Source organism: Paroedura picta, chromosome 2, assembly GCF_049243985.1.
Source record: "Paroedura picta isolate Pp20150507F chromosome 2, Ppicta_v3.0, whole genome shotgun sequence".
NCBI lineage: Eukaryota > Metazoa > Chordata > Lepidosauria > Squamata > Gekkonidae > Paroedura > Paroedura picta.
The window spans coordinates 160,205,228-160,225,033 of NC_135370.1; the positions used below are offsets into that span (position 1 = coordinate 160,205,228).

At 45.6% G+C, this 19,806-nt stretch overlaps 1 protein-coding gene across 1 annotated transcript in view; it reads left to right on the forward strand.

The window, feature by feature from the left end:
• The window catches only part of CHGA (chromogranin A), a 28,272-nt gene extending 10,762 nt beyond the window's left edge, over positions 1-17,510 (forward strand). The window contains exons 3-8 of the mRNA XM_077323536.1: positions 1,950-2,043; positions 2,526-2,594; positions 3,585-3,683; positions 5,903-6,436; positions 8,570-9,021; positions 16,870-17,510. Of these exons, the coding sequence (XP_077179651.1) occupies positions 1,950-2,043; positions 2,526-2,594; positions 3,585-3,683; positions 5,903-6,436; positions 8,570-9,021; positions 16,870-16,953 (1,332 nt within the window). The 3' untranslated portion in view covers positions 16,954-17,510. The remainder of the gene's footprint in view (positions 1-1,949; positions 2,044-2,525; positions 2,595-3,584; positions 3,684-5,902; positions 6,437-8,569; positions 9,022-16,869) is intronic.
• The last annotated feature ends 2,296 nt before the right edge of the window (positions 17,511-19,806 follow it).

Below are 19,806 nucleotides of genomic sequence, written 5' to 3' on the forward strand. Positions count from 1 at the left end.
CTGAAGGTCACTGTATACTTGACCTTGCAATAGGTCTAAACTTGACTGAAATCCAAACAGGAGTAACCAAAATATCACATAACCCATCATCAGGGTTACAGAGGGAAGCGTTTGGTTCTCTTGTGGTAGTCACATTCTGTATAGAAAGAAACCTTCTATAAGTTTACAGAACAAAAGGGGAAGGGAACAATTTGATCCTACACAGGGCATAGCTCTCTGAAATACAAAACCAGAGCGTTAAAAATGAAATCATGGAACAGCTCCGGCGATACGGGTCACTTTTCACTGTCTCTGAAACCCATATGGAAAATCAGGACGTCAATTGGTGGGAATGTTTATTCCAATGACAAAGAGGGTGATTCATTTCACGAGGATGAACTTAAGTTAACTAAAATAAATGAGGCAATCTGGTTAGCATATTGACCAGAACTGGGATGACCTGGGTTCAAATCCTCATTTAGTCATAAAGAATGATGCGTGTCCTTTGTCCAGTCATTCTCTCTCTAGCCTACCTCACAGGGTTGTTATAAAGCTAAAATGGAAAAATCTAGACCCATGAATGCAACCCTGAGCAACTTGGAGAAAATGCAGGGTAAAAATATGTCCCTATAAGAGACATATTTTTAAAAATCCATATATATGATTGTATAGATGAGGCAGCGTGGTGTAGTGGTTAAAAGTGGTAGGCTCTAATCCAGATCACTGGGTTTGATTCCCCACTCCTCCTTTTGATGCATGACCTTGGGCTAGTCACAGTTCTTTCAGAGTTCTCTCAGTCTTACAAGATGCCTTTTCTGGGCAAAGGAAAGGAAGTCGATTGTAAGCCACTTTGAGACTCTTTTATGGAAGAGAAAAGCAAGGTATAACAACCAACTCTTCTTCTACTTTCAAGGTACAGCACATCTCATGTTTGTGAGAGGCACTGAAACCCAGAATGTATTCATTTAAAATGTATACAATAAATTGTAAAATGATCAGGTAGTAGTTCTTTTAGAATTAAAGCTGATCTCCAGTTCCCCTGGGGGATACGACAGCTTTGGAAAGTGAGCTCAATGGAATCACTTCCCCAGTGAGCTGCCTCCCTTCCCCAATTTCAATTATCTCCAGGCATTGGCCAAGACTCTCTAGGAATTCCCCTTGCTGGAGCTGGCAATCCTATTGTAATGTGCCATTTGTGGAGCTGACCTTGAAAAGTGGTAGGAAGGTCAACTGGCCCAAAGTACATCGGCGACCAAGTGATTAAGGAGGATGTGTCCTTGGAAGGGATCATGGGTGTGGTTGGCCATGCATCTCTGCCTGTTGGGCCATTGGTTGGGAGCATGCACCACAATGCTACCAGCACCTTAGAGCAGCCTTTTTAACCATTGAGACTCTCCTGAAACATTCTGCGGGCTTCAAGAAACCCCAGAAGTGGTCTGATCATGCAGAATATGGTTCATATGCCTAGCTATGTACACGCCCACCTGGAGCCCCAAGGTCACGAGGCTGGCTGCATGTAGAGGAATGTGGGGTCAAACCCAGTTCTCCATATTAGAAGCTGTCTCTCTTAATCACTTCCCCATGCTGGCTATGGGATATCGGGGGACTTTTCAAGTGTGGTCTTATTTTGTGTAGCTCTCATCTCTACTGACTCCAAGAAGCCAGAAAAAGAACTGGAATCAGGATGAGATATCATTTGCTGGGATCTCCAGCTAGAGGCAACGCCCTTATAATTGCGTTCAACGAAAAATATAAAACTGAGGTTTGGGCTTGCAGGACTGCATCCTTCTACTATATATCATGGAGGTTTGTTTGTGACCTTTGAATTGAACTTCAATGGCACCAAAGTTCTTCAGCTGAGATAGTGAAAATACTCCCAGATAAGGGTGTTGAGGGGAAAGGGAGAATTGACACTGAGTAATCGTTTGCATTTGATCCTTGCTTTTCCCGCTACTGTTGTTTCCCCCCAGGTGATGAAGTGCATTGTTGAAGTCATCTCGGACACCGTGTCAAAGCCAAATCCTCTCCCAATCAGCCAGGAATGCCTAGAAATCCTTCAAGGAGGTAGAATCCTTGTTTTCTCAATGGTTGCCTGCTAGGGATCGGTTTTTGTTCCTTTAACTCATTTGCTTGGATTTTTTTTTTAACGAATTGGCTCCCACCAGCTTCCCATGAGTTCCAGAACATGGTGGGCAATCTCACCCAATTTCCCATCCTAGAGGGCATGGACCTTTGCATCCCTGAAAAAGGGCCACCTTCGCTTGTTCGTGTCAGCAAAAATGCTGGCAGGATCCAATCCAGAGAGTCTGTGGCTTTAGCTTTGATGCAATTGAGGCTAAGTCAGCAGAGTCTAATGAAACATTAGATATTAATTCCCTCCAATTAAGTTGTTTTTTTAATGAGCCATCATGAAGAATTAAAACAAACAAATCCCAAAACCTCAGCCGACAGATCTGCCAATGGAGCCATGAAAGGCAAAGAAAGCATTGTTTAGCAGTTCATTTCGCTACGGGAAAACTTCCATAATGAACGTCTTTTTCCTGCAGATGAAAGAATCCGTTCCATACTTCGCCATCAAAACTTACTAAAGGAGCTGCAGGAGATTGCAATCCAAGGTACCACTGGGTGGGAAAGGTGATACTTTCGTGAAACCCTGGGGTTTCTTGACAGCCCCAGAAGGGTTTCTCCAATTGGGTGGAAGGCAATTATTTTGTCAGGTGATCTGACCATATAGGGTTGTCGGCCTGTCCTCCCCTCCCAAAATGGCCAATGAAGGGCCTGGAGGGGGTGGGAAGGAGGGTTAAAAAAAACTTTGCTGACTGAGGCTGGTCATATGTGTTAGCAACAGGGATCGTTAGAGGTGAGTACTCTCACTTTAACTTAACTGTGTTGGGGGGAATGGCAGGGGATGGCAGAGTGCTGAATGCCTGCCCCAGCCCTGTCCCCAGTGTTATAAAAAATACACATACACACGTGTCCTGTGACATATGTATATTCAGCACTGGGGAATGAGCACAGTGAGAGGTGGTAACGTAGCAAAGTGGATCATTTGCTAATATTTACAAGGCCTCAGTGAGGTATAATGCCACAGAATCTACTCTCCAAAGCAGCTGTTTTCTCTGGCGAGACTGATCTCTGCTCCTGGGAGATTGGTTATCATTCTCCAGCCACCATCTGTAGGTAGGCAACCCAAGCCTAAACAACCCAAGGCTAAACATTCAGCAACCAGGACTAATGTTGGGAATGGGAAAGGGGGGGGGAGCAGAGACAGAGACAGAGAGACAGAGAGAGACAGAGACAGAGACAGAGACAGAGACAGAGAGAAAATCATTTTCTTGTTTTATTATTAACACCTTTGAGCAATGTAGAAAAGCTGAATGTGACAGTATATGAATAAGTAAAACTAAAACAGAGTACTGTCCATTCTACCACCTCATTTCCTCTTCCTTCTTTCCAATCCATTTAGTTTATTTTAGGTAACTGGGAGTGCTTTTTCCCCCAGGGCCCACTTATTTCACTAATAAGCATCCTGAAAGAGAGAAGTATTTTGAAAGAGAAGATCCGTCATGTATGCTTTCCCTCTCCCCTTCTGTATGTTGAAACAGGAGCCAGCGAAAGGACGGAGCAGCAGAAGAAAAACAGCGGCTTCGAAGATGAGCTTTCAGAAGTCCTTGAAAGCCAAAGTCACAAGAACACAGAAAGAGGTGAGTGTCGGCCTGACAGGCAGAGCCCCACAAAAGTGGGTGTCCCTTCCAGTGAGTGGCCTTGATACGCTCACACACACACATACGCACACACACACACATCTGCTTTCCCTGGAGGTCTTTTCTGCACTGGCATAATCTTGCTTTGATGTTAGTTCACGGCCGTGGAAAGCACCCATAATCAGCCGACAGCTTTCTGAAGAGCAAGTGAGGAAATGTTCCTCCCTCATCAACTTTGTCAGCTGGAAATGAGTGTCCAAGTGACTCAGAACACTGCTGTCTCTCCTGGGGGTGAGCCTTCACTTGGCCCAAAGAGCTGTAGCCAAGGCTATTGGACTATCAACCCACGGAATGGAGATACCCCCTTGGGCTGAAGAACAGGTGTATCGAGTGTTTAGAAATACACAAGAATGATCAAGCATGCAACTTGATATTTTATAGCAGGGGTAGTCAACCTGTGGTCCTCCAGATGTTCATGGACTACAATTTCCATGAGTCCCTGCCAGCAAATGCTGGCAGGGGTTCATGGGAATTGTAGTCCATGGACATCTGGAGGACCACAGGTTGACTACCACTGTTTTATAGCACTTTTAATTAGTGCTCAAAGTAGCATATGTATATATATTCCCCTCCATACTATAGCCTCTGTTCCACAGATTTGGTACCTGCAGGACCCAAGATCTCCAGCAAAGCATTTTTGAAAGGTTCAGTTTTGAGGGTCCCCACTGAACCCTTCCTTCCTTTTTTCACCAGTAGAGTAGCTGGTTGTTTCCAACCAGGGTTTCCAGACCACTGGTGGGGCAGGAGGTTTCCCACACCCCAGCTCCTGTTTGCCCCTATTGCACTGAATGGTAGTGGGAAAAACACTTTCTTTTTTAAAAAAAGGTTTGTTGGGCTGGTAACATTACATGTCCCTTCCAGATTTCCCCCAGAGCAATGTCATGCCTAGGACAGGAGTTGAAGAAGACTTGGTTTTTATTCAGCTTTTCCCTACCCAAAGGAGGCTCAAACGGCTTACTATCATCTTCCCTTCCTTTCCCCATAAGAGACACAACAAATGGGGCTGAGAGAACTCTGGGAACTGTGACTAACTCAAGGTTACCCAAGATGGCTGTAAGTGGAGAAATGGGAAATCAAATTGGATTAGAGGGTGCCACTCTTGACTAGGGTTGTGCAGTGCTGGCTGCATCAGCCTGGAACGGCCAATTTGGATGCCGGCGCGGCCAACCCTACTCTTAACGACTACATCAAGTTGGCTCTCTAGGAATCATCGGAATGATGATGTTATCCGTTCGGTCGTGTCTGACCCTCAGCGATTCTATTGGAAAGTCTTCACCATGCGTCCCTGTCTCTGACTGCTTCTTTTAATTGGTTCATAGTCATCCCTTTAAGAGCCTCTTGTGGTGCAGAGTGGTAAGGCAGCAGACATGCAGTCTGAAACTGTCTGTCCATGAGGTTGGGAGTTCGATGCCAGCAGCTGGCCCAAGGTTGACTTGGCCTTCCATCCTTCTGAGGTCGGTAAAATGAGTACCCATCTTGCTGGGGGGTAAACGGTAATGACTGGGGAAGGCACTGGCAAACTACCCCGTATTGAGTCTGCCATGAAAACGCTGGAGGGCGTCACCCCAAGGGTCAGACATGACTCTGCTTGCACAGGGGATACCTTTACCTTTACCTTTAGTCATTCCTGTATCGGCTTGGATCATGTCGAGCCAGAGGAATCATCAGAAACGCTATGGTTTTACCTAGAGTTTTACCTAGAAAGGCATGATGTCAGTTCCAGGGAAACCCAGTAATAATATCTTGCCACTGTTGTCTCTCTGGTCTCTCATATTGTTTTATTTATGTGAAGAGGTACCACCTCAATTCCCCAGAAGTTAATGGGTCTAGAAGGGCATAACTCTGTTTAGGATTGCACTGTGATATCTTCAACTGATTCCGAATGTAGGAAAGGGGGCATAAAAAACTCTAAATAAATAAACCACAACAATACTCTGATTTCTGAAAGAGAAAATCAGTGGTCCGGATGTTTCCGCATTAGACAGTTCTCCTATATCTTTTAAAGCCAGAGTTCTCTGCCTTGCCCCCTTCCTAGGGGCAGAGTATTGTAAATAACAGTTTGGTCATTTCATGACAGGGCCCTGGGATAGTTTTCAGTGAGAGATCAGCCTTCACACATCCAGGCACTTGCTGCTTTTAAAAATAGTTTTGACTTGCAGATCTACCAGAGGGGATCCCTAACGAAGAGCCCACTGCCTCTTTTGCTGAGCTAGAGAAAGAGGGAAGTCCAATGGACATTGAGAGGGATGTTTCTAAAGAGGAAGAGAGCAACAGCCTGGAAGAGAGAGAGACCAGGGCCCAGGAAGTCAATCCTGAGGAGGGAAAGGAGAACGCCGCAGGCTTCGGAAGCAATGAGGTTGGCGAGGCTGAAGAATCGCCTTGGGATGATGCTGTTGACAATCATATCCATGATGACCTTGGAGGAGACGGGGTACATGAGCAGGAACCTCCGGAGGGCGAGGAAACTGCGGGGAGAGAGGAGGCAGAAGAGTTTGAGGAGAAGAAGCATGTTTCTAAAAACAGTCAAGAGGAGAGCCATGAAGACGTAGAGGACGCTATTCAAGACCATGCTGAGGATGAAGAAGAGGATGAAGAGGAGGTGGAGGAGGAGGAGGGAGAAGAAGAAGAGAGAGGGACCTCTGAAGAGGAACGTGCTACTAATTCGGAGGATGTGGATGATCAAAAGGAGATTGGTAGGTGATGCCCAAACCCTGTGCTTCAGAGAGGGGCCGTGGATCAGTGGGGGAGCATCTGCTTGGCAGGCAGTAGGTCCAAGGTTCAATCCCCAACATCTACAGGAAAAAATACCAAGGAGTAGGTAATGTGTAAGACTTTCACCTGAGACCCTGGATAGCCACTGCTAGTTTGAGTAAACAATACTGAATTTGATGGACTGGTATAAAGCAGCTTCATGTGGGTTTTATTCCCTAATGAGCTGTGTGTTTACCAACATTAATGTCCATCTGAACTGTAGAGCACATTATCCATTTTATTTAAGCTTCTATAAGAGGCAACATCAGGAGACAGCCCTGGCCAGGGCCCCTGTGGCCTGTGGTTGGCCCTCCAGGGGAACTGGTTGGCCACTGTGTGAGCCAGGATGCCGGACCAAATGGAACACTGGTCTGATCCAGCAGAGCTCTTGTGATGTCTCCTAAGCCCTAATAATTTCTTGTTCCGGCAGATGAGTCTGTTCCATCAGGACTCTAAGTTTAGGTTGTGATTTTAAGCACAATTCTTTGGAGACAAAGGGAAAAGGTGCTGTTTGCACTCTCCTCTCCTTGTCCACATTTGTTATTGGCCTTTTGCTTCCAGACATGTTTACTCCAGTCTGGGCTCACTGAAATGAACAGGCTTAGAGTAGAGTGTCTATCTGTAAGACTGCACTGTTCCACTAGTTGACCCAGATCCTGAACTCTCATGTAAGGCATAGACTTCTGCCCAAAATTTCACATTTGATTTTTACACCCCACCAACTTCTACGGGAGAGATTTAAGCACAGAGTTCATTCTCTTGTTTGAATAAAAAGTGGGGCATGGAAGGGCTTAAATTTGGCTGAACATTGCATCTTTCCCCTAATTTCTGATTTATGAATGATGATGACTAGTTGATTGTTGAGAGGGGGTTATTTTTCTGTATTTTCAAGCACTGTCATTTTTTAGGGGGGTGTTGGAATTAGATTGTGGTGTAATGTTTCAGGAAATATTGTGGGGGTTTGGATGGGTTGTAAGCTGTTTTGTGCTTTGGAAGATGTTGGTTGGAATTGTTTTAAATAAATTGGTGGGAGGGACTGTGGCTCAGTGCTAGAGTACCTGCTTCATTCATTCATTCATTCATTCATTCATTCATTCATTCATTCATTCATTCATTCATTCATTCATTCATTCGATTTATTATTTGCATGTAGAAGTTCCCCGGTTCAGCTCCCAGCATCTCCAGCTAGTGATGTGAAATACCTCCATCTAGGAAAGCACCTGCCAGTTAGACTGATCTAGGTAGACTAGTGGTCTGACTCAGTATAAGGCAGGCTCAGGTGTCTGTATTGAGGACAAGAAGCTGTTTCTGGTGATGGAGAAGGGCTCCTGTCCCTAAGCAGTACCAAATGATAGCCCAGGCTAAAATCTTAGTAAGTCCACCCTGCATCTATTGGATGGACTACAAGGGCAACCCTAACAGAGGGCAGCAGCCAATCCTGGCTCCCTAACAATCACAGCGGTATGCTACCAGCATTTGCAAACATGTCTGTCCAAATTTATGCCATAGACTTTAGGTATTGTAAAACACATGAGGTGTACCTCCAAGAATGGAACATTGGATGTGGTTCCACTAGAACACTTCTCTATAAAGGACACATGACCAATGACACCATCTAAATGGGCTCTCCCTAAAAACAACACACCCTTATAGGATGGGGAGACACATGGTTGTGGGTTTGATGTAGTTTTAACTGTTTTAGATATTTAAATTATCATGCGTTTAAATGATATAAGCAGTCCCGAGCAGGTAAATACTGGAAGGGGTAGTATAGAAATTTAATGGTGGGTGGGTGGGTGAATGGATGGATGGATGGATGGATGGATAGATGGATGGATGGATAGATGGATAGATGGATGGATGGATGGATGGATAGATGGATGGATGGATGGATAGATGGATAGATAGATAGATAGATAGATAGATAGATAGATAGATAGATAGATAGATAGATAGATAGATAGATAGATAGATAGATAGATAGATAGATAGATAGATAGAATTTAGGCTTCAATGTTGGAATTTTGGGGATCTGGGACCCATATTTTATTTCTTCTGTCCTTCTCCTCCTCCAGAAAACGAAGGCACTAAGAGCTTGGAAAGGGATGGTGAGCCTCTGGAAGAGAGAGAGAAATATCATAGCACGAAAGGCGGGAGGCATCACTCTCTCGAGGAAACCGCGCAGGCCGAAGAGCCTTCCCGCACTGGAGACACTGGAAGCGAAGAGATGGGAGAAGAGCCCCCCAAAGATTTGGAAGATGCCAAGAGATGGAACAAGATGGATGAGCTGGCCAAGCAACTGACCACGACGAAGCGTACAGAGGAAAACGAAAGCGACGAAGACCCCGATCGGTCCATGAAAGCGGCTTTCCAGTCCCGCAAGTACGACTTCCGTCACCCTGAGGACGAGATGAGGAGCCCCCAGGCCCATCACTCCAAAGAGGACACCAGCGAAGGAGGCTTCCCGCTTGTTGCCTTGCCTGAGGAGAAAAAGGATGAAGAAGGCAGTGCGAACAGAAGAACAGAGGTAGGGCACCGTTTGCTGTGGTTGTTTAGAAGTGCTTGTCAAGGGTTACAAAACTGCAACAGGAGTTATCCCAGTGAAGGAAAGAATTTCATTCTGTGATGGATTTTAGCCTCAAATGATGTCTCAATGCTAGGCATGAATGTTCATTTGGCTCTCTTGTTTAAGTTTGGTAAATGTTCATGCTGGTAACTCTGCCGTACCAGTCAGAGGCCACAATCCAGGGGTGGGTCCAGGTTTCAACCAGGGCGGTATGCCTAGAACCAGCCCCAGTGTAAGGATGTGTGGGGCTCATAACACCAGAGCCAATTTAAGGATTTGTGGGGCCTTAGCACAGCCCAACTGGTAGTGTTACTTGTGCTGTAATAGCGGGGCAACCTTACCCTGGATAGTTGGAGCTTTGGAAGCACCTGACAACTGTCTAAGTATGAAGCCCCCCTAACTGTATATAGCACCACGTAGTCATGGGGTCCCGTAGCACATGCTACATGCGCTACAAGCATAAACTGCCTCTGTCTACAACCATGCTCAATGGTTGGGAATCCCATATGAATGAATGAATGAATGAATGAATGAATGAATGAATGAATGAATGAATGAATGAATGAATGAATGAATGAATCCCATCTATAAGCTGTTTGGCAAAGAGAACTAAATTCAGACCCCGCCCCTCACCCCAGTTCCCTCCTCCTGTACAAGATGATTGGTGCCTACACTTGTATTTTGACAGGGCTGCAATCGCACAGCCCTGGCTGCTGATCGGGTGAAGGAATTGAACGCATGGCCCTTATCAGGAGGCACAAAACCTTCTCCCAGATGTTGCTACTTATGGATGCCTCCTAACTGGATCCAGAGTGTTTCTAACTAAGGGAAGGCTTTGGGTCAAATGCACATTGGGCTTAGGTATGAGCCTGAAGTGTTTCTGTGCAGAAAAAGAAATATCTTAGAAAGAGAACATAGCTTTCACCTCAGCTGGGGTGTAGAATGTTATTTGAAAATGCTGAAAAATTCAGTGATAATGGATGACATCTCAAGCGATGTGTACACCTGTTCTGATAAGCTCCCCATTATATTTCCATTAAAGAGCATTTCAGATTTGCTGCGGCCAAGCCTAAGCCCCCCCTCTCTGCACACTGTGCTCCTGATCTGAACTGGGCATGTGCACACATCAGAAGCATGTAATGTCAGGACACACCTCTCCTCCCCAGTCCCAGGACATCCCTGGGGTTAACAGAATATGTAGCTGGACCCTTATAAAGGACATATGTTTTATTTAGATGGATTGCCTCTTATTTCATTGGCCATTAACATGTTATTAGTTTTTTAGTCAGGATAATATATAATGAACACAACGAATATAACAATCTAAAAACTCACAGGTGGAGAATGCAGTTATTGCTTGGACTTCAAGTTCCCCTGATTAAAAACCTTGCCACAATTAAGAAACAATAGCCGACATCATCCTACAGATAGCAAGAATGTTCTATGGCTGTAGCATTCGCCAAATTTGTGCATATATGTCAGAAGTAGATTTTCAAATCATGTCCAAGTTAGCTGGTATATTTTCTCTATGCTACGTGATTCAACTTCACACGCTCTAAATAATACATGGTCACTCCATTTTCAATGCACTTTGCCACTGGATTTTTCTGTGTGAAATAGCAAAATCCAAACGGTTGTCGAAATGGACTGAAACTGCATTCTTGAACATGTATGGAAGCTGGCCAAGTCTGAAAACTGAACAATCCACTCAGCTGCTATGATTCCATTCTAACTGGGAATCCATCAACATATTAGATCCCTGAATGCACAAATACTGTGCCCACTGCTCCTACAGGACCCGCCCCCATCAGATCCCCGAGAGAGAGAGAGAGAGAGAGAGAGAGAGAGAGAGAGAGAGAGAGAGAGAGAGAGAGAGAGAACTGGCATCTGCTTTGGCCAACCAACCACAATCTAAAAGTTAACCTTGTTTGACCCACCTCTCCTACTCATTTCAGCTTGGTGTCATGGTAAGGAGTGCAGACTTCTAATCTGGCGAGTCAGGTTTGATTCCCCGCTCCCCCATATGCAGCCAGCTGGATGACTTTGGGCTCGCCTGATAAAGCGGCATATAAGAACCAACTCCTCCTCCTCCTCCTTCTTCTTAAAAGGGGAGGGGGGGTTGGAGTTCACCTCCTGTGATCCCTTTTGGCTGCTTGACCAGAGATGCAGAGGTCCACTGAATGGAACCCTCCATGTTTTCCTTCTAGTTTTTATTGTGACAAGCTCAGAACCAACAAGAAATCACAAGAGGGAAACAAATTTGCTCCTCTAGGATTTTTCAGGCTCTCCATTTTCCTTCTCCCTCTTTGCTTCTGGTTTCCTTCAATTGACTCTCCTCTGGGAGGTCTTTTCAACATGCTCATACTTCCCATCCCTAACTGGCAAAGCTACTACACCTGCTGAAATGACCTCCCCTTGGAAGGCAGAGGAGTCGACTCCTCTTTTGCATGCAGCCACTCTATTCGCTGTCCAATCGCAACCGCCTTGTTCCATCTCATTGGGTTGTCAAGGTGAGAGAGGAGGAGAGGTGGTTGACCATTGCCTTCCTCTGAACAGCAACCCGCATCTTCCTCAGTGGTTTCCCATCCAAATCCTGACCCTGCTTAGTGTTTCTGAGTTGTGATGAGATCAGTCTAGAGCAGGGGTGGCCAAGCTGTAGCTCTCCAGATATCCATGGACCACAATTACCACGAACTCCTGCCAGCAGGTGGGTAAATTGAATAAAAATAAAGAAATAAAATAAAATAAATGGACACCTGGGGAGTTCCAGTTTGGCCAGCCCTATATACTAGGAGTGTGTGATTACAGCAACTCTAGAAGCCAACAAACGGGGTGGGGGTGGTGCTCGCCACGACACCAAGTCTTCTTTCAACTTCTTTGGCATCGTTACTGGGAGTTTCCTAGTATATAGTTCTTCCCTGATTAGCACACAACATTTCCACGTTGCCAAGGAGCTGGCAAGATGCCCAAGAGACATCAGGGAGGCAACCAGAAAACCTTGGTGACAGTCTCTCCAGAGCCGGTGGCAGAACAAGAGCCCTCACGATCAGGTTGAGACTTTTTAATCAAGAAGAAAGGTGATCTACAAGGGGGCAGGATGCATAAAATGACATCTGGGGAGGAGGAAGTGGAACCTTTCTCCCTACTCTCGTGATATTAGAGCCAACCCACGAGGGATAGCCGTGTTTGTCTAATGCAGCAACACCAAACGGAAGTTCCGAGGCAGGTGGAAAAGCTAACAAGGGTTATTCCAGCCAAAGTGCTGGTTTCTGGCAAGGTTTGCAGCATGGAGCTGGATGGAACTGCAGGGAAGACACATCGTCAAGCCGGCGCATTGACAGCACATTATCCAACATGTGCAGAATGAGCCCTGGTTGGGGCAGGGCATGTTTTCAGGGGGCATCACACCTGCCAGCCTCCCCCCCTCCCAGCTACGGGCCTGCTGGTGAGTCTGATCTCACTTAATCAAATACATATGCCATGTTTATGCTAAAATAACCTTTGTTAGCCTTGAAGAGGCCAGAGGAGTTCTATTTCATGCTATTAGCACAAAGGTCAGTCAGCGAAATCGACTGCCCATCGATTCAGGACGGACCCAAGGAAGCCCTTCTTCACAAAGCATGTAGCTCACGTCAGGTGTTCATTAATGGTACACTTCTAAGTGAACCTCAGATTCCCAGTTGTGGGGGGCAGCAGTGGGGGAATAGCCCCACTAGGCAGCTCCTGGAGGGACCCATTTCCTTTCCATGGGAAACCAGGATGCTGGACTAGATGGACCTCCAATCCGATCTCATAGGGCTCTTCCAACCTCCTTGTTTTCTTACCGCCTCTGCAATCAGAGGCCACAGTCTGCAGGCGGAACTGCAGCATCGATCCTCATGCTGTTGTCACTCCCCTCACCCCACCCCTCTGGCGTTCATGCAAGTCTTAGCCCCAGAGTCTTCCTCGTTTTGACACGCTGCCCTGCCTTGGCACCAGGAGGGAAATCCAGACCACCGAGGGAAGGGCTTCCATCGACCCTGTGAAATCCTCTTCCCCCCAAGTCATATCAGCGTAATACGGGCCAAGCTGCTTCTCGGCGGTGGCAGGGCTTTCATTAGGAGGCAGCCAGAGCTGCGGACAGCAGCCAGAATGCCAATCTTCTTAAACAAGCCGGGAAAGAAGAGGTGGGAGGGGATGGGTGAGTTCCCATTCTGATGGAACTGAGGCACAGTAACCTCAATGGGCATCAGTTATGGGAGGGAGGGGAGGACAGATGCCAAGAAGAAATGGACCAGGTCTCAGCACTTGGCGGAAAGTGTTGTCAAGTCCCTTAAGGCAGGGGTAGTCAACCTGAGGTCCTCCACATGTTCATGGACTACAATCCCCATAAGCCCCTGCCAGCATTTGCTGGCAGAGGCTCATGGGAATTGTAGTCCATGAACATCTGGAGGACCACAGGTTGACTACCCCTGCCTTAAGGTGACCCTTGTAGGGTTTTCTAGGCATAAGGTGATCAGAGGTGGTTCCCCATTGTCTGCCTCTGCAGAGCAACCCTGGACTGCCCCTGAGTGGTCTCCCATCCAAGTACTAAGCAGGGCCAACCCCGCTAGGCTTCCAGGATCGGACAAGAATAGGCAACCCTCGGCTGCCCATTCCAACCCTTCTCCATCATTAAAGTGCACAGGCACTTGCAATGCCCCCGCGACAAGGACTTAAAGTGCAGCTGGCCTCAGTCCCTTTCGTAGGTCCCAATTGCTGCTCTTAGCTGCCAAAACCCCTCTCCCCTAGTGCTGGGAGTGCATGTTGCTCTGCACTCTGCCCCCCAAGCAGGATTAGACCAGGTTCTGTGCTGCCATCTTGTGACAACTGCTTCCTTAGTCTGCCTAGTTGGTCTTTATTCACTTTCCAAAGACTAAACTCCTGCCCTGACCACCTCCCTGCATCTGTTCAGAAAGGGTGTCCGTGGGCAGATGGTCTGGCATTGGTCACACTTCTGCCAGAGGCCGGTCTGCTTTCACAGGGAAACGTTGCTCGGATCACCAGTGCGTTTTGCAGTCTGGAGAGCTGCATAGAGGGCTCCCTTTAGCCTGGCCAGTGGTCCTTTATGGAGTCTATTACAATGGTTTAGGGGGAGCAGAAGCTCATAGCCCACTGGAAGGCCTCATGCTCCCATGCAGCAGGCTCAGTCCCAGGCGTCTCCCACAAAAAGAGAGCGAGGCCAGGAAAGAGAGACCTTGGAAAGCCAGTGCTGGGCTGCTGATGGTTCCCTGTCAGGCCAAACTGGATGCAGTAGGAGGAGATGGAGGAACAGCTCCCCCACCTGTGGAAAGGCTGAAAGCCACCATGGGTGGGGCTTCACCCTCTTCAGATGCAATCCTCCTGACACGGGTGCCCCCATCTCCTGTTTGCCTTACAGGAGAAGCTCAATGCCTGTTTTGCACGGGGGGGGGGTCCAGCACAATTCTCCCCCACCAGAGAGTCCAGTGGCATAAAGACTTTGGAGAATTAATATAGCCTATGCTCCACTCTTAATTTCACAGTAGCAAAGGAGTCAACATAGACAGGTGCGATGTTTATAGCAATGCCAGGAGGAGCTGTTGCTTAGAGGTACAACATCTGCTTAGCCTGCAAATGGTCCCAGGTTCAACCCCCAGCATCTCCAGTTGAGAGCCAGCAGGGTATCGTGCTTAAGAGCAGTAGTCTCTAATCAGGAGAACCAGGTTTTATTCCCCACCTCCGCATGCAGCCAGCAGGGTGTCCTTGGGCGAGTCAGAGTTCTCTTAAGGCTGTTCTCTCAGAGCAGTTCTCTAGAATCATAGAATTGGAAGGGACCTCCAGGGTCATCTAGTCCAACCCTCTGCACAATGCAGGAACTTGCAACTACTTGCCCTCCCACAGTGACCCCAATTTCATGCCCCAGTGATCCCTAAACCAAAAATCTCCAGAATCCAGCCTGGCCTGGAGGAAATTGACCTTTCATCTCACAGCGGCAATTAGTAAGTGGATTTCCCGCTCCCCCACATGCAGCCATCTGGGTGACCTTGGGCTGGCCACGGCACTGATAAAACTGGCACTGACAAAGCTGTTCTGACCTAGCAGTGACATCAGGGCTCTCTCAGCCTCACCTTCCTCACAGAGTGCTGTTTTGGGGAGAGGAAAGGGAAGGCAACTGTAAGCCGCTTTGAGACTCCTTCGGGCAGAGAAAAGCGGCATATAAGAACCAACCTTCTTCTCAGCACACTCCTGCTCCCCCATGTGCCCTTCGGCCGCCCCTCTCCCTGCCCACAATTGATTTTAAGCTTTAAAAACCCACTGAATATTGCTACCTGGGAACCTTAGTAAAAGTCAGGTTTGTGATAATACTTATAAGGCACAAAACGTATAAGAAGCGATTGGGCAGCCTTAAATGATCGAAATAGCCAATTTTAGTTATTTGCTATGGCAACTGGAAGGCAGCCCTATATTTAGGGACAACTGGATTTTTTTCTTTTCCGATTTAGTTTTTGGGTTTTAAGAATTGTCGGCCTCCAGTAAGGCTTGAAATTCAAATCACTGAATAACTCTGATTTTTGTTTTTAGTGGAAAATCTTTTCTGCTCAAGGAGGAGGGGAAAATGCTTAACAGTCTTTGTGGGAATACAGGCACGGTCTGCATCTGTTTTTCCCCCCTCTGTGATCTTTTTTTAACTGTCTCTTAAAAGGGGACAAATCTCTCCCAAGAGCTGGTTCCAGAGAGCTGAGCTCTTGCCGCTCTGTTATCTTCTACATCAATGCAAAGCAGATGTCCCAGTTTCTCTTAGATCTTTAGGGAGATGGGAACAGATGCCTTGGATGATGCTTCAGGTGTTTCATTTGGTCTGACACTCCTGGTCTTTCATTGTAAACATTGCAGATGGAGAAAAAGTAGATGGAGAGATTAGACAGGAAATCTGGAAATATGCTGCAGGAAGGAATGACAGAGGCAGCCTTGGCCCCCGGTTTGCAGGACCGGAGCAAGGCTGTTAATGGCAGGTGTTTGGGAGGACATTAATTCATAGGGTCGCCGTAAGTCAGAAGTAACTTGACAGGACTTAACACACACACACTCACAGAGTCCAAAAAATAACAAATAGGGCCACAAAATCCACCTTGTGCAATGCTAACTGCGTACCAGCTTGGTGTTGTGGTTAAGAAAGCCAGGGTGGCATAGTAGTTAAGAGGGGCGGCCTCTAATCTGGAGAGCTGGATTTGATTCCCCAACCCATGGGCCACATTGGACCAGTTCTCTCAAAGGTCTCCTTAGAAGAATCTGGATTTATTTACATATTGCAGACTACACAGCTTGGGCCTGGAGTCACCACCTTGTGTGACAGTCAGAGATGTGATCTCCTCAGTTCTGATGTGCAGGGTGTGTGAGTCAGGTCACAACTGTGAGGGAAAGCAGCTTCCACCATCCCTAATGGTGTTTTCCTGACCCAAAATGCACAGTCCGTCAGGCAAACCGATGTGCATGCTTCCCGTTAGCTCACCTTCTGAAGCCTTTCTCCCCAATGCTGTCGTAATTCGTATCAGGCACTGCGTGGATGGGAATTAAACTGAAAACAGTTGCAGGCAGCTCTCATGTTTTGTAACTGACCTATCCTGGTGGCTATTATTGCAGTGACTGATATAAAACCCAACCAGAAATGCACTAAGAAAATATTCTGGTCTCTTCATCTGAGTTTTTAGAAAGGAGGTCAGGCTGAAAATGTTGCCGCCATCTCCCCTCCTTCCCTGGAAGCCCCACAAGGCCACCCAGCCCACTAGAATGATTTGTGTGGACCCATCAGTGTTTCCTTTTGTCTTTCAGGAACAAGAGCTGGAAAGTTTGGCAGCCATTGAAGCCGAGCTGGAGAAAGTGGCCCAGAAGCTCCATGCCCTACGGAGAATCTGAAGCTTTCAAACTACGTGTGTGACCTGAGCAAAAAAGCAAATGTTTAAACTCATCCTTTGAAAACACTGCAATTTATTTTATTATTTTTTTTAAAAAGGAGTCATAATGGAGCAGGGGCATTTGGCATAGGAAGCCAATTATCAGTAAAAAAAAAAAAAGACTTTTTTCTCTCTGTGCGTCTGCAGTAGTCCTGGCACTTGCATTGCTTGCTGTTTTTGATTTTGTGCTCTCTTTACTGGCTCTCCGTTTTCTATTGTAACTTTTGGATTACTGCAACAGTGTGACTTACTCGTATATTTTCTGTTGAAGGAAAAAAAGAGGGGGGATAGATTTGGGGGTTCTCCCCTCTTATTTTTGATTTTTTTTAAAAATAAAAAAACACAAACAAATTAAAAGCCATGACAGCTTTCTAGAATGTTTTACTTCTAGTATTAGGTTTAACTGATAAAGTAACTTGCAATAATTTGTTAATCTTTTGACTACAAAAATGATGAGTGACTATAATATATTCTGTATAGAAATTAAGGACAATAAAAATACAATTTTGGGCTCCTTCATTTGTCTCTCTTAAACTTTAATTGCTGCCCCTCCCCTCGCCAATGGTTCTACAATGTGTTGGCTTTAGACGGGGGGGGGGGGGGGGAGAGAGACCCGGGTTCAAATTACTACTCGCAAGGAAACTCACTGGTTACCTTAAACCAGCGAACCTTCAGCCTACAGAACGTCTCTGGGCTGTTGGGAGAAAAAATAAGATAACCACAGAGTAAATTCCTTAAAAGCAGGATATAAATAAAACCACACAGTAGCGGTAGACTCAAGACACTTTTATTGGCATAGCAACAAAGTAGGGTATATACTTCCATTCTTATTTTAAAGAATTGGTTACCCATAGATAGCTTTGCTTTCTGACTCTCCAGTAGCTCACTTTCATTACAAAGGTGTCCTCATTAGGTCAAATGGAGATTTAAATTTTATCTACACTTAAATTTCATTTAAAACATGAATTTAGGAAACATACCGATTAACTATGAGGAATTTGATGGGGTTTTTTGTTTGCTATGCATCTTTTTTCCCCCTTACAACAGACACCCAGAACAAGTATGCCAATGTATATACAGCTTTGATAGATAAGTTTCAAGATTGTTTGGGTCAATATAGGGTTATAAATTTTCCCTCCTACTTGATTGTTAACCTAATTTCAGCCATTGGAGAGAGGAATTGATCAACAGGACGGAAACCTGAAAAAGGACTAGCTACACAAATTATTATGTCATTGGACTATAAATTGATGTGCCTTGTGGATTTAATCCAACCACAGTTCAGTTGGAGACCAACATGTTCTTCCTTCTGCTCTCAGCCGTCAAAGAGAACTGGATTTCTTGAATGGGTTTCTCAGTGAGATCTGAATCTAGCTGGACTTCATTTTCTCAATGGAGCTGAGTTGTTTATTTTCCTTCTCAGAATACAAATGCTGGAGTCTAACATACCTAGTAATTAAACAAGTTAGGTATGCCTATTAGCAGCACTTAACATAACTAGAGCTGGCATGAGACTCTTCCTTTCCCCTCCTAAAACTTATATTTTTGTACCATCGACCAGATGAAGTGTTCCCATACATAATATTTTGATGTCATTTGGATTGGCCCTAAAGACCCCATTTGGCATCCTAAGCAGAAGCACACCCTTCAAAATTCATTTAACTTGGAAGGTTTTGATTCTGCTGAGGATGCCACCACAAACAGCTTCTTCTTCCAATGAGACACTGTCCCAGAATTATGGTAGGTGGAGGTTTGGATACAAGGAAACAAGAGTGGGGAAAACCACAATCCCTTCAGCCCAACGCTTCCCACCGCCAACCCTCAGCCCTTCCCAGTCGCTGACAAGAATGCTGGCTGGAGGCATTGTAGTAAGGCATTTATTTTTTTTAATCATGTGTTTGAAAAAAAGGATAGTTTTTGTCTCCAAAGCAGACACAAACAACAATAGAAGATCATTAGGTGAATTTTACTTGACTGTTAAAAATCAAAGCTGATCTTTCACACCTTGGTTTTTTGGCAAAGAAACGAAAAAAAATGGGACAACTTACTACTGAAATGGAGGGTAAGCGAGAGAAGAAAAAGCACCGTATTATTTCAAAAGGATGTTTGTCATGCGGCATGATTGAGAAGCCAAGGAGCTAGTATTTTTTGGTTTTCATATAGACCAGATTTTTTTTCTTACTTTATATTATATTTTTAATAATATATCTATCTATGTATGTATCTTATATAGGTATGTGTGCCTGTGTACCACACAAACACACAGAAATTAAATACAGAACAATTTAGTTTTTCATTAAAGTAATTTTATGAACAGGACCAAAGCAATCACAACACTCACGCTTACTAATACTATATAAAGAAGCGGGGGGGGGGGGGAGTCAACCACGTACAGAGGATGTTCATAGGCAAACTCGGCATGAGCAAAAACCTGGTCCCAAGTAGATCGGAATTGGATCTGGAATTGACAATGCTATGCATGCCTCAACACGCACACACATACACGCAAAACTGAGTAGGATCTAATAGTGCCTTTCCTTTGAGAGAGGTATTTTGACAGTGGGGGTGGGGGTTGGTTCCAATCAATGGAAGGCAATCAAAGGTCCAACCTGCTCATTCTTTATTATGTAAAGACATTCTTTCTGGAGGATGTAGGATGTTTAACTATTGGTAAAGAGGAGACTGGTAAAATGGAATATTTTGGGATCTCCACTGGAGGATGCACAAGGATCGAGGCAGGCATCTACAGAAATAAATAATTAAAAATTTACATCAAATGCGTTTTTACAGCACTGCTTTTCGTTCTTTTATTTAC